This window comes from Humulus lupulus, chromosome 9 (assembly GCF_963169125.1).
Source record: "Humulus lupulus chromosome 9, drHumLupu1.1, whole genome shotgun sequence".
NCBI classification, from domain to species: domain Eukaryota; kingdom Viridiplantae; phylum Streptophyta; class Magnoliopsida; order Rosales; family Cannabaceae; genus Humulus; species Humulus lupulus.
The window spans coordinates 71,584,297-71,598,776 of record NC_084801.1 but is presented as its reverse complement, the minus strand read 5'-3'; the positions used below and the strand labels follow the sequence as shown (position 1 = coordinate 71,598,776).

Genomic DNA, 14,480 nt, shown 5'->3' with positions numbered 1-14,480 from the left:
GAGGCCCTCATGTGGGCGAAGCTCCACCGTCTCGCGAAGCCATCCCGCGAGACCCTCGCATGGGCGGAGCCCCACCGTCTCGCGAAGCCATTCTGCGAGGCCACATCTCGCGAGGCCTTCCCGCGACGCCCTCGCATGGACGGAGCCCCATCGTCTCGCGAAGCCGTTCAGCGAGGCCACATCTCGCGAGGCCATCCCGCGAGGCCCTCGCATGGGCGGAGCTCCACCGTCTCGCGAAGCCGTTCCTCGAGGCCACATCTCTCGAGGCCATCCCGCGAGGCCCTCGCATGGGCGGAGCCCCATCGTCTCGCGAAGCCATTCCGTGAGGCCACATCTCGCGAGGCCATCCCGCAAGGCCCTCGCATGGGCGGAGCCCCATCGTCTCGCGAAGCCATTCCGCGAGGCCACATCTCGCGAGGCCGTCCTGCGAGGCCCTCGCATGGGTGAAGCCCCCCCTATCTCGCGAGGCCGTCGTCCCACAAGGTCGCAGCGTGGGCGAGACCCCACCGTATCGCGAGGCCCTTAGGCCATTCCAACCGCGCGAGGCCGAGGGAGGCTGCGAGGCCGTCAATGGCGCCCCATACGCGAGGCCGCGCAAGGTCCCGCGCGCGCGCCCCTGGAGGTCCACCAGCCTACCATCTTCTCGGGAGGCCGACGCCCCATAACTTGACACGTATGGCCCAAAGGCATCTTGCCGCGTACGCTAAGACGTGGAGCGAGGCCAAGCACTTATCGCCCGCGCCCGTGGGTGACCTTAGTGTGCTCCAGGCATCCCTCACCAAGGGTCCCGTTCCCTACACCTCGAGATCCCCATATTTAGGAGATCCCGTACGAGTCGAATGCGACATATTTGTACGACCAAGTACTAATTACAGATACCAGGACCAGTGAGATTGCTGGGGTAAGGATCATGGTCCGTACGTCTACGGCCATAGGACAAAGCCGACACCACGACCTCCTGCGCCACTATGCCTGCCGCCACGTATCAGACATGGGCACAGAAAAGTGGTGGAAACGTCTCCCTGACACCTGCTCATGTACGAGATGTACGTCCACAACCTCTGAAGCCACTCCCCTGACACAGTACGAATGTACCACTTGGTCCCCTGGACCACTATGTACCTAAGGCCATTAGAGCCTACTATAAAAGGAATTCTAAGACCACCTGAAAGGGGGTTGGAAATTTTACTGTAGCAGAGCCTTAAGTGTGAATGAAAGATTAATTTCTCCATTGTGGTGATATCCTAGTTCTTGAGTTATTATTCAAGTTTTGATAGCTTTCCCATTAGTGATTTTGATTTGATCATTTTTCCAACTTAACTTCGTTGACGAGTTCTGACCGTCAACACGACGAAATCGAACTAATGTTCTAAGTTCCTCAAAATAACTTGACCATGGTGGTCAAGCAGGCTGAATATGTACACGTCACTCGATAGCCCTCCAACTCATGGCTGGTTCAACTCTAGCTTGCCCTTATATGCACCATAGAGCACCCGTGAGCCAAGTCCCAACAAGAAAACCCCACATGGCATAAGAAATATTCAATTAATTATGAACAATAACCACATGCTTCATAGATAATAATTGCATTCATTTCCATCATAAAAATCATAAACACATTTCACAGTTTACAAGTATATTCATTCCAATCACATGAATCATTTACATGGCCCCAGAAAAAAAGCCTTGCCGAACGGCATGTGTTACACACGCTTGCCGACCAACCCCACATTCAACATGATGGGAGAATATAGATCGTATCGATTATCCACAAATAAATCAATGATTATAGACATAACAAACAATCAACTCTATGTGCATATGCTAGTTTTCTTACCTCATTTCCCGTGCAGATGATGAAACGACCCTAAGTGCGATTCCTGTTCCGAGCAAGCTGATTATGGCCTTTAAAGAAACTAATCCTCCTCCAAGAATTCCATTTTCCCTTCCCAATCCTTGGAACGCAAGAAGACCAGTTAAGAACTCTTCTACTTGAAGAATACTTGAAGAGCACCTAGAGGGATAGTGAGAGAGAGAGAGATTCATGTGAGTGAGCCTAAGAGCTCTGCATTTGGTCCCCAACTAATTTATACCAATAGTCAAATGACCATTTTGCCCCTAGCTTTAACTTACCCTCAAAGCTAAGCCAAGGGAATTTTGGTCATTTTGCCTAAATCTCCACTCAACCTCAAATTCCACCACTAAATCCAAATTAAATCATTAATCCCAATTATTCTCCCAATTAATTCCATTCACTAATAAACCCCAATAATTTGGCAAATTACAAAAATACCCCTAGGCTCACCTTGAGTCGGGTATTTATCCCTGTTGTGACCTTTCCGCTAATTTTCTAAAAAGAATCGAACCATGGTGGATATCTCAAATATATCCATCTAATAATGTGGTCTCAAACACATAGCATATAAATTTACAATTATACTCTCAACGGGTCAAAATTATGAAAATGCCCCTCTTTAACAAAAGCGGGTCTTTAAGCACATTTAATACACGTAAACATGCAAAAGTAGTCATATCATAATATAACTCATATAATTCACATGATCACACATATATTTAATTAAAATCACATAATTTTCAATTATCTCCGAATGGCACACTAACCAAGGTACTAAACCTTATTCGGAGTTTTGGGACGTTACAACTATCCCCTCCTAATAGAAATTTCATCCTCAAAATTTCCACAAGACATTATCATTTCTATCCAGAATCTGTGCTAGCCTATCCTCATAGGATAAATCTTGATCCAATTCTAGGTTCTCATAACTCAGCACGTGTGTGGTATCCGACTCATACTTCCGAAGCATCGATACATGAAAAATGTCGTGAACCCGTGATAAAGCTGGATGCATAGCCAGTCTATAAGCTACATGCCCAATCTTTCTCAGGATCTCAAAAAGTCCAACAAACCTAGGGCTCAACTTATTTTTCTTCCTAAACCTTTTCACCCCTTTCAGTGGTGAAACTCTGAGGGAAACATAGTCTCCTACCTGGACCTCTATGTTCTTGCGCATCTGATCCAAATAAATTTTCTGTCTACTCCGTGATGCGAGCATCCGAGCTCTAATATTCATAGTAGCTTCATTGGTCCACTGAACTACCTCATGACCAAGATACTTCCTCTCACTAATTTCATCCCAATGGATAGGTGACTCACACTTCCTACCATATAGCATCTAATCCGGAGCCATTTCGATAGTTGACTGGTAACTATTACTGTAGAAACACTCAATCCAGGGAAGAAACGTACTCCAGGATCCCCCAAAATCTAGTACGCATGCCCATAACATATCCTCCAATATCAAAATTGTCCTCACAGATTATCTATTTGTCTAATAAGTAATACCAAATCTCAATCTTGTACCCATCGCTGTCTGTGAGCCTTTTCATAGTCTAGAAATAAATGTGGGATCTCGATATGCGACTATAGACTTTGGTGCCCCATGGGGACGTATAATCTCCCTTCACATATAACTTAGCATACTGTTCCACACTATAATTTGTTCGAACAAGCAGAAAGTGTGTTGTCTGGTATATCGAATCACAACCTCTCATACCAAAATCATATTACCCATATCCCAAGGTAATTCATCCATAAGGTCCATAACTATATCCACCCATCTAATTCTGAAATGCCCAAAGGTCATGATAACCCCACTGGCTTTTGGTATTCAACCATCACTTGCTAAAAGGTTTGGCGCTTAGCCACCAATATACAGATTTTAAATCCTTATACACATTCGTAGTTTCCGAGTTTAGGGAGCATGGAGTGGAATGCGATTCATCCAAAATCTCTCTATTGATGCCAACATCCATTGGAACACATATACGATCTTCATATCTCAATAAACCCATGTCAAAATAGTAGAGTCCTTAGCTATTACTATTAAGATTCACTTTCTATATTTCACCATTTGTAGGGTTTATATCTTCTAGCTTATGAATCACAAACTCAATACCAATTCTAGTTGTTCCCTCAACTGACTTTTTGCTGCAATCTGTTTCAAATCATACACTTGGCCTAGACCTTTCCAATTTAAGGCATCAACCTCCACATTAGTTTTCCCTAGGTAATAAAGGATTTCACTATCAATCCTTCACCAGTTCTCACCAACATCTTTATCTCATTTTCGAACCACTATGGATAACCAAACCCTCTAAACTTTTATGCCAATGTATATCTCCTACTTCTCCCCACATAAGTACTGTCGCCACACCTTAAATGCAAATATCATTACTGTCAGCTCAAAGTCCCATGTAGAATATCTATATTATTATTCCTTTAATTATTATGAAGCATACACAATCACCGTCCCCAGTCTAAATACCGACACATCCTAGTCTCTGTTATGCCGCACCTCCAAATACTACAGACTTCTTGTTTTCAAACAACGAAGAATGTATCCACTACACAATCTTGTATATCAGTCCACCACATACTTGTACTGATACCATGGTGAAATGATCAACCTTTGTTTCAACTCATAGAAGTCCGATTCGCATCTACCAATCCAGATAAACCTCAAATTCTTACGTGTGAATTCAGTCAAGGGTATCAAAGTCCTCGAAGATGTTCAACAAAATGCTGATGATATCCCACCAATCCCGAGAAACTTCTCACCTCTAAAGCGTTCCTTAGCCAATCATTTACTATCTCTGTCTTAACTAGATTAAGCATGATCCCATTCCTTCCCATAATGTCGCTCATAAATATTACTCAAAGATGTCAGAACTCATCCTTCTTCAACCTTGCATGCAGCTTACTCTTCTTAGCTGCTGTAATACAAGACAGAGATGCTTCTTGTGTTCTGTCTCTGATTGGGAGTAGGAAATTACGTTACCAAGAAACTCAATCGAGAATTGTCCCAATAATCCTCAAAATTTCTATTTGTTAGATCCATGCAAGCTACTGGAGCATTGGTCAGTTTAAAAGCCAGCACCAAAAATCCACAACGTCCATACCTCATGCAGTATGTAGTGCTTGAATTATCTTCCTCTTTGATACTCAGCTGGTAATAACCAGATCGAAGATCAATCCTTAAGAACATTTTGTTGCCTTGCAATAAGTCACACAAGTCATCAATCATTGGCAGTGGATACTTATTCTTGATAATCACCTTCTTCAACTCTTGGTATTCGTTACACATCCTCTTTGATTCGTCCTTCTTCTTAACAAATAATCAACCCTAAGTCGAGTATCGCATTGTTGAGTCTAGTTTATTTCATGTTTAGGTGGTGTTTTAGGTAGTCTTTTATGGCATTTTCCTTTCATTTAGTGTGGGTTTATGCTTTTGTTTGTTTGTTTTGCAGTTTTGGTGAATAAAAGAAAGATTTGAGTACTTGGAGGAAAAAGGTTCTAAAAGAGAAGAAATATCCAAGTTTTGATAATATTTTTGACAAAGGATGGACCTCAATGTGATTTGGAGGCGTTGGTAATTTTTTGAGCTTAAATATGCATGAGTTGAGAAATGTCTTAATAGTCGCGACATAAGTGCTTTAGAGCCATGACCAGCCCTTTAAACTGAACCATTGTTTCGGAGGAGAGACTTGAGTCGCGACATGGCTAAGGAGGGCCGCGACATAGTAGAGGTGAATCCTAGAAATCAGAGACACGGGCCGCGGCATGGATATGGGAGAGCCGTGACCAGGATATGTAGATCTTCAAGAATTATGGACACGGGCCACGACATGGTGCAAGTTGAGCCACGGCCCGCCTAGTCTAAAATTGAAAAATTAGGTTTTATAAAGAAAAGAAAGATCGAAAAAGAGGGATATAGAGGGGGAGAGTCTTGGTGGCTGAAAAAAGCTTGGAGAATTCTCAACTGCTTACTTTTCATCTATTTATTTATGTTACTTTTAAATTACTTTGTGATTAGAATGACAATTATGAACTAATTTTCGGTTTAGGATTTTTAATTGAATCACTTGAATCCCTATTATGAACTAATGCAATTTCAATTTTCTTCTTCATTTCTTTTCTATTCCTTATTGCATGTACTTATTGATTGATTATTGATTGGCCATCTATAGTCATTATCTATATGTTTTTGAATCAAAATCTTAGAAGTGCGATTTGAATTTGCTTTGGTTATATTGGACACAATTCTAATTTGGAACAAGAGTATCCATATTAATTGTGTAACTATTTATTGAGTTGTTAAGATTAATGTTGTCTTTGTGATTAAATTGACCATAGAAATATAGGAAATTGTCACTTAGGTTGAGTTTATAATTCATAATATGATTATAAGCTGCTTTTGTCAACTCGTTAATTGAAATAGGCAGAAAGAAGAAGAATTTAGTACTTTGTATTAGGGTGTAATAGGGATGATAGTTGGTGAGATTAAATGTCCTAATTACACTCTCATTGTTTAAATTCAAGGTTTTGCTATTACTCATTGTTTTATTGAATTCGTAATTATATTTTTAGCAATTTATATTTTCTTTTGCGTTGTTTATAAGAATCAAAAGTTTAATTGACCAAATAGAACAAAACGATTAATTGACTGGTAATTGGCGATTCATTCCTTGAGGACGATACTTGGTTTTACCAAGATTATTACTGAATTGCGATACGTGGACTTGTGTAGCTATAAAATTTCGCAACAAGTTTTTGACGCCGTTATCGGGGACTGAAAAACTATCATTATAAGTCTAATGTATTTTATTTCTAATTTGGTTATTTTTGTCTGGTTTCTAATTTGTTTCAGCTGCGTTCCTTTGTAAATTTCAGGTGGTTTTGTTATATGCGTAGCAGAAGAGGGACAGGTTGTATTGTTCCTGTAAATCCTGAAATTGAGAAGACGTGCAAAAAAAACAGAAGAAACAAGAGGGTGGCTCATCAGACTATAGAGATGGCACAAAATTAGAGGAATAATGAGGTTCCCAAAGTTCTTCAACATCAGGTTCAAAATCCTGCTGCCAGGAGTCTGAGAGACTATGTACTGCCCACTATAACGAGAGTACAGAATAGTATAAGACCGCTGGTTGTAGAGGCTTATAATTTTGAGATTAAGCCGACGATCTTGAAAATGGTGCAATCCACTGTCCAATTTGGTGGTTTGCGTTCTGAAGATCCCCATATGCACTTGGCGAATTTCTTAGAGTTGTGTGATACATTCAAGTACAATGGGGTCAGTGATGATGCTATAAGGTCGACACTCTTCCCATTTTCTCTGTGAGAAAGAGCTAAGAGTTGGCTTAATTCGCTTCAGGAAAATTCTATCAATACTTGGCAAGACGTTGCTCAGAAATTTTTGGATAAATTTTTCCCTCCCTCGAAGGCTGCTATATTGAGGGGCGAAATTAATAACTTATATCAGATGGATAGAAAGTCATTATATGATGCGTGGGAGCGTTTCAAGGAGTTATTGAGGAAATGCCCCCACCATGGTATAGAGAAGTGGATGCTGGTTCACAATTTTTATAACAGGCTGTGTGGTACAACAGGAATGATTATTGATGCTGCGGCTGGTGGGGCATTCATGAGTAAGAGTGCCAATTAAGCATATGAGCTGCTAGAGGACATGGCCACAAATAATCATCAGTGGTCTGAGGAGAGGTCATCTGGGGTTAGAAAGGTAGGGTGGGTGCATGAACTTGATGCAATTACTGCTCTGATAGCACAAGTGGCCTCCTTGATAAAACAATTACAGCAGAACATTGTATCTGTTAATGCGGTTCAGATGGCAACTAGGTGTGAAATTTGTGCTGGTGCTCATTCTTTTGATCAATGTCCTCCTAGTAGTAATAATAACATTCCCATGGACGAAGCTCAGGTTCAAGCTGTGGGAAATTTTCAGAGGCCATTCCATAATCCATTCTCCAACACTTACAATCCTGGGTGGCGAAATCATCCTAATATTTCCTGGAGGAACAATCTGGGCCAGCAATCTCAGTTTCAGGGCCAGTTTCAGCAGAATATGCCTTAACAACCAATGAATCAAGCCTCTTCATTGCAACAGCCTAGGCCTCAACAACCAATGAATCAAGCTCCACCAGAAAGGCCTAATGAATTACAAGCTGTATTATGACTCTCACCAACACCCAAACTCAGGTCATGATAGAGACTAGATCTTCTATCAGAAATCTTGAAACACAAGTGGGGCAGTTGGCTAATATGCTAAATAATAGACCACAGGGAAACTTTCCTAGCAACACTGAAGTTAACCCTAAGGAGCAAGTTCAAGAAATAACTCTGAGAAGTGGTAAAAAAATTGAACAGGCCAGTGTACAGCAGTCAGCAGTTCAGAATGAAGAGTTGGGTGAAAAATCTGATACAATTGGGAAAGGGGTTACTAAAGACCACCAAAGTTTAGAAAAGAGTCCTCCAGTTGTTATTGACCAGCCAGTTCGAGTTTCATATCCTCAGAGGCTTATAAAAACTACTCTTGATAAATAGTTTTCTAAGTTTTTAGAGGTGTTTAAAAAGATGCATATCAATATTCCTTTTGCTGAGGCCTTAGAGAAGATGTCCAGCTATGTGAAATTCATGAAGGAGATTCTGTCCAAGAAGTGGAAGATGGAGGGTTACGAGACGGTGGCGCTCACTGAAGAGTGCAGTGCAATATTGTAGAGGAAGTTGCCCCAAAAGTTGAGATATCCGGGGAGATTTACTGTACCTTGCACAATGGAAAATTTGAATGTAAGCATGCTTTATGTGATCTGGGGGCGAGTATTAATCTAATGCCCTTATCTGTGTTCAGAAGACTTGGTTTGGGTAAGGTAAAACCAACAACAATCACTCTACAATTAGGAGATCGATCGGTGAAGCATCCACGGGGTATTATTGAAGATGTTCTTCTGAAGGTGGATAAGTTTATTTTTCCTGCTGACTTTATCGTTCTTGACATGGGGGAGGATATGGATGTACCTATTATTCTCGGTAAACCATTTCTAGCCACAGGCCAAGCTCTCATTGATGTTCAAAAGGGAGAGCTTAAACTCAGAGTCCAAGGAGATGAGGTGGTATTTAATGTCTTCAAGGCCATGAAGTATCTGGTGGCTAGTGACAGTTGCTATAGTGTGGATGTGATAGAGAAGGCAGTCTCGAAAAGAAGGGTGAGTAGGGATGCTTTAGAGGCGGTGTTAACAGGTGGTGAGGTAGATGATGATGATGCTGAGATGAGAGAATATGTAAATTGGATTAATTCTTACCAACCATACAGGAAGAAGTTTGAAAAGTTAGCAGAGGGGCCTGAAAGACCATTAACATCCATTCAGCAGCCACCGCAGTTGGAATTAAAGGCTCTTCCAGATCATTTATGTTATGCATACTTGGGAGAGAAGGAGACTTTACCTGTAATTATTTCAACTGACCTCTCAAAAACAGAATTGGAAAAATTGTTGAGGGTCTTATGGGAGCATAAATTGGCCATTAGGTGAACTTTGGTTGATATTAGAGGAATGAGTCTTTAAACAGTAATGCATAAAATTTTATTGGAGGAGAATAGCAAGCCATCTATAGAGGCTCAGAGAAGACTCAATCCAGCAATGAAGGAGGTTGTACTTGAGCAGATTCTTAAATGGTTGGACATTAGAGTGATCTACCCAATTTCTGATAGTGCATGGGTGAGCCCAGTACAAGTGGTACCTAAGAAGGGCGGTATGACTGTAGTGAAAAACAAAAACAATGAACTCATTCAAACGAGAACTGTGACGGGGTGGCGGATTTGTATTGATTACCGCATGCTCAACAAGGCTACAAGGAAGGATCATTTCCCTTTGCCTTTCCTTGATCAAATGCTTGACAGATTAGCAGGCCACAGCTACTACTGTTTCTTGGATGGGTATTCAGGGTACCATCAGATTGCTATTGCACCAGAGGATCAAGAGAAAACAACATTCACATGTCCCTATGGCACATTTGCTTTCAAGAGAATGCCATTTGGATTATGTAATGCTCCAGCAACATTTCAATGGTGCATGACGGAGATCTTTTCAGATATGGGGGAAAGGAGTATTGAGATTTTCTTGGATGATTTCTTTGTCTTTGGCTCATCGTTTGACATCTGTTTATGTAACTTGGAAAATGTGTTGAATCGTTGTGAAAAAGAAAATCTGGTGTTAAATTGGGAGAAATGCCATTTTATGGTAAAAGAGGGAATTTTTCTGGGACACAAGATTTCTAGAGATGGTATTGAGGTGGATAAAGCAAAAATTGCAACAATTACGAAATTACCACCTCCGGTGTCAGTGAAAGGTGTGAGAAGTTTCCTTGGCCATGCGGGATTTTATCGACGATTCATCAAAGATTTTTCTTAAGTGTCTAAGCCTCTCTCTTCACTGTTAATGAGTGGTGTGGTTTTTGATTTCAATGAAGAGTGCCTTCATGCCTTCAAGGTACTAAAAGAGAAACTCATATCTGCACCTATAGTTGTGGCTCCAAACTAGGACTTACCATTCGAATTGATGTGTGACGCTAGTGACTATGCTATGGGTGCAGTTTTGGGGCAGCATATTGATAAGGTATTTCACTCAACTTATTATGCTAGTAGAACTCTCAATGATGCACAGTTGAATTACGCCACAATAGAAAAAGAGTTGCTAGCCATAGTCTTCGCTTTTGAGAAGTTCAGACCCTATCTGATTGGTAATAAGGTGATTGTGTATACTGATCACTCTGCTATCAAGTACTTGATGACTAAGAAGGACGCAAAATCTCGCTTAATTAGATGGGTTCTATTGCTACAAGAGTTTGATATGGAGATTCGCGATAAAAAGGGTACTAAAAACCTTGTAGCTGATCACTTGTCTAGACTGGAAATAGAAGATAGTCAAAATGAGAAAGCTGTGTAGATCAATGACTTCTTTCCAGATGAACAGTTGTTTGGGGTAAGTGAAAATCCTGTTGTGCCTTGGTTTGTGGATATTGTGAATTTCCTTGTTGCAAAGCTTGTGCCTCCTGAAATGACAAGGCAACAGTTGAAGAAATTTTACTCTGAGGTGAAGCATTACTACTGGGAGTAGCCTATTCTCTATAAGCATTGTGTTGATCAAATTATCTGCCATTGTGTACCTGAGGATGAATTGCATTCTATTCTTGCCCACTACCACAACTTGTAATGTGGTGGACATTTTGGAGCCACAAGAACAACATCTAAGGTATTGCAAAGTGGTTTTTATTGGCCAAGTTTATTTAAAGATGCTAACATTTTTGTGAAGGCTTGTGATCGGTGCCAACGCCCTGGAAATATCTCAAGGAGAAATGAGAGGCCTCTCAATGTGATTTTGGAAGTCGAGCTGTTTGATGTTTGGGGCATTGACTTCATGGGTCCGTTTCCACCATCATACAATAATGAGTATATCCTGTTAGCTGTTGATTATGTGTCCAAATGGGTGGAGGCTGCTGCGACAAAGACCAATGACGGAAAAACTGTATTGAACTTTCTTCATAAACACATTTTCACTCGTTTCGGTACACCCTGAGCTCTCATTAGTGATGAAGGGAGTCATTTTGTCAACAAACAACTTGATAGAATGTTAGCTCATTATGGTGTCTACCACCGTACTACATTGCCATATCACCCCCACTCAAATGGTCAAGCTGAAATTTCAAACAGGGAGGTGAAAAGTATCCTTGAAAAGATCGTGGATAGTTCAAGGAAAAACTGGTCAAAGAATTTGGATGACCCACTATGGGCTTACAGAACAACGTTTAAAACACCGTTAGATATGTCCCCATATCGCATAGTTTTTGGGAAAGTTTGCCGTCTTCCAGTTGAGCTAGAGCACAGGGCATACTGGGCAATGAAAAAGTTAAACTTGGATTGGACTGCTGCTAGTGAAAATATAATTTTGCAATTGAATGAACTTGATGAATTTCGTAACGAGGCGTAAAAAATTGCAAAAATATATAAGGAGTGTACAAAAGCCTGTCATGACAAGAACCTAGTCAGAAGAGAATTTCAACCTGGACAACAAGTACTTCTTTTTAATTCATGGTTGAGGCTATTTCCTGGTAAATTGAAGTCCAGATGGTTGTGCCCTTTTAATGTTGTGAAGGTGTTTCCATATGGCTCGGTGGAGGTGCAAGACAAAAATGCAGAACCTTTCAAGGTGAATGTTCAGTGGTTGAATCCATATCTGGGCAGTATGTTTGATCAAGCAAAGTCAATTCTTCTTTTGAAGCCTCTTTGAAGAGGAGTTCAGCGTCTGGCTAAATGACGTTAACGACAGCGCTTGTGGGAGCCACCACATTTATTTGTATTATTTTTTTATTACTTTCGCACTTGTAAATTATGGATATTTGGTTTATTTTTGTACATTTGTAATCGTGAAAAGCTTGAAAAATGAGAAAAATGAAAAAAACAACAAAATAAAAAAATTCTTAAGGGTCGGGACATAGTCTTATTGAGCCACGACATAGCTCATTCTAGAGGCCCAGGATTTTAGAAAAAATTGGGATGGGCCGTGGCATGGAGATGTAGAACCGCGGCATTATGATTTGGTTTTCCCATAAATTTTGATGCGAGACGCGGCATGGAGAGACTAGAGCCGCGGCATACCTTCCCAGCTATTTTTAGAATTTTGATGCGGGCCGCGACATTAAATTGCTAGGGTCGCAGCGTGTGTTGTGCAGATAGGGTTAAGAACCCTAATTTTTGTCCTTTTCTTCATTTTTTTTCATACTACTCACCTTCACCATCACCCTTACCTCCTTTCTCTCTCAACTTTCACAACCCATTTCCCCATTTAGAGTATCTCACTTTTGAAAGAGATAAAAAGAAGAAGGGCTTTCACATTCAAGTAAGTGTCTCATATCATTTCTAGTGATTTCTTATTGGAAGCTTGGACATTTTCTATCATTTTGGATTATTTAGTGACTTTTCTTTGAGAAATTGAGGGGTTTTGTCTGGTGTAAGTGGTTGGATTGCTTGTTTATTGTAATTTGGTAATTTTGGGGAGTGGAAAAACAAGGAGAGGGTTTGCTCAATCTTTCTAAGAAAATTTGGGGATATTTAGTTTTTTGTTGTATTGGTGTAATGGGTCTTAAGAGAAATCCCACAAGAGGTGCCTCTTCAAAGAAAGCCTCCTCATCCCGAGCCCAACCAACACCGCCTCCACCCGCTGATTTTAACATAGAAAAATTAAAAACTAAGGAGGCGGCGAAATTGTTTAAAAAAATTAATGGGAAATTTGTTGTCCTGGAAAGGGGGATGGAATACCAATTGGAACCGTATTCTAATGATTCCCCCCTATGAGTACATCTAAGCTGAAATTGCGCGTCGTAATTGGGGAATAGTCTTTAAACAATTGCAAGTGGATACTGCAAATTACCCTCAATTATATGAGTTTTATGCAAATTTCCCAAGTTAGGATGATGACCAAAAGGATTTTGTTCGAGGCAAGGAGGTGCCTTCCGATATTGATTCGTTTAATGTCTTACTCCATCTCCCTACTATTCCAGTAACTGAAGATGAATATTGGCTGTGGGCCCATTTTAGTGAGGTTGATTATGTGGAGGTGGCCGAAACATTGAGCTTGCCAGGGGCTTGATTTTAGTATCAAGGTGGCGAGCCAAAGTTTTTATTTCGCTGGCAGTTGAATAGCATTGCCCGTGCTTGGACTTATTTTGTGAGTGCTCGTTTGTTGCCTAGTTCTCATGTCTCGTTTATTGATCGGGATCGTTACCTTTTAGTTTATACTATCATGATGGGAAAATCCGTGGATGTGGGACGAATAATCCATCATAGCATTCACAACATTAGTAAGTTCAACACAGCTGCTGGTCTGGCACATGGCACGTTCATCACTCAGTTGTGTGAAACTTGTGAGGTTCCTGTGCTTGACGGAGATATCATTTGGAAGCCCATGAAGCCTATCACTCAATCTATGGTTCATGGCTTTCCTCCAGCCATTCTTGAGCCTCCTCAACCAGGCCCAGCCCCTAAACGTCCGCGAGGTGGCGAGGAGGAGGAGATTGATCCACTTCTTACCGGAGCCACTGATGAGGGGGGACCAAGTAGTAGTGCTTCACATTTGGCACTTGGTGGGCCTATTGATGAACACACTCAGTGTATGCACGATCGATTGGATTATATCATCCGCCAAAATAAGTATTTAGTCCAGTCGCATCATGCGCAAAATCAGCACTACAATGATTATCTGGTACAACATAATGAGTATGGGTGTGTGCATGTCGAAGAATTAAATGCTTTGGTCACTAGGTGGACGATGAGTTCAGCTGATGAAAAATACTTCACCCCTCTGCCAAAGTTTAATCCGTACAACCCCCCACTGCCACCTCCGCCATACTGATGTGGCGTGTCATTTGAGGTAAGTCTTCTCTCCATAGTCTTCATGTCACATTGGGAACAATGTGAAATTTAAGTTTTGGGGAGGGGCATATCATATTGACTTTGTTTTTATTTTTATTATTTTTCTTTTAGTTTACTATTTGTTATTTAGATTTGTCTTTATTGTTGAACACTTAAGCTGATGAAATTTCGTTAATAATGTCA

At 41.0% G+C, this 14,480-nt stretch overlaps 1 protein-coding gene and 1 non-coding gene across 2 annotated transcripts; one reads left to right on the top strand and one right to left on the bottom strand.

The window, feature by feature from the left end:
• Window positions 1-7,307: 7,307 nt before the first annotated feature.
• Window positions 7,308-7,414, bottom strand: LOC133802821 (small nucleolar RNA R71). Its single transcript, XR_009877567.1, has one exon. It is a non-coding gene; the product is annotated as a small nucleolar RNA R71 (small nucleolar RNA).
• Window positions 7,415-11,496: 4,082 nt separating this feature from the next.
• On the top strand, window positions 11,497-13,515 carry LOC133799790 (uncharacterized). The gene is made up of 3 exons (XM_062237785.1): window positions 11,497-11,852; window positions 11,994-12,075; window positions 13,336-13,515. The coding sequence occupies exons 1-3, from the start codon at window positions 11,497-11,499 to the stop codon at window positions 13,513-13,515; spliced, it is 618 nt and encodes a 205-aa protein (XP_062093769.1).
• The last annotated feature ends 965 nt before the right edge of the window (window positions 13,516-14,480 follow it).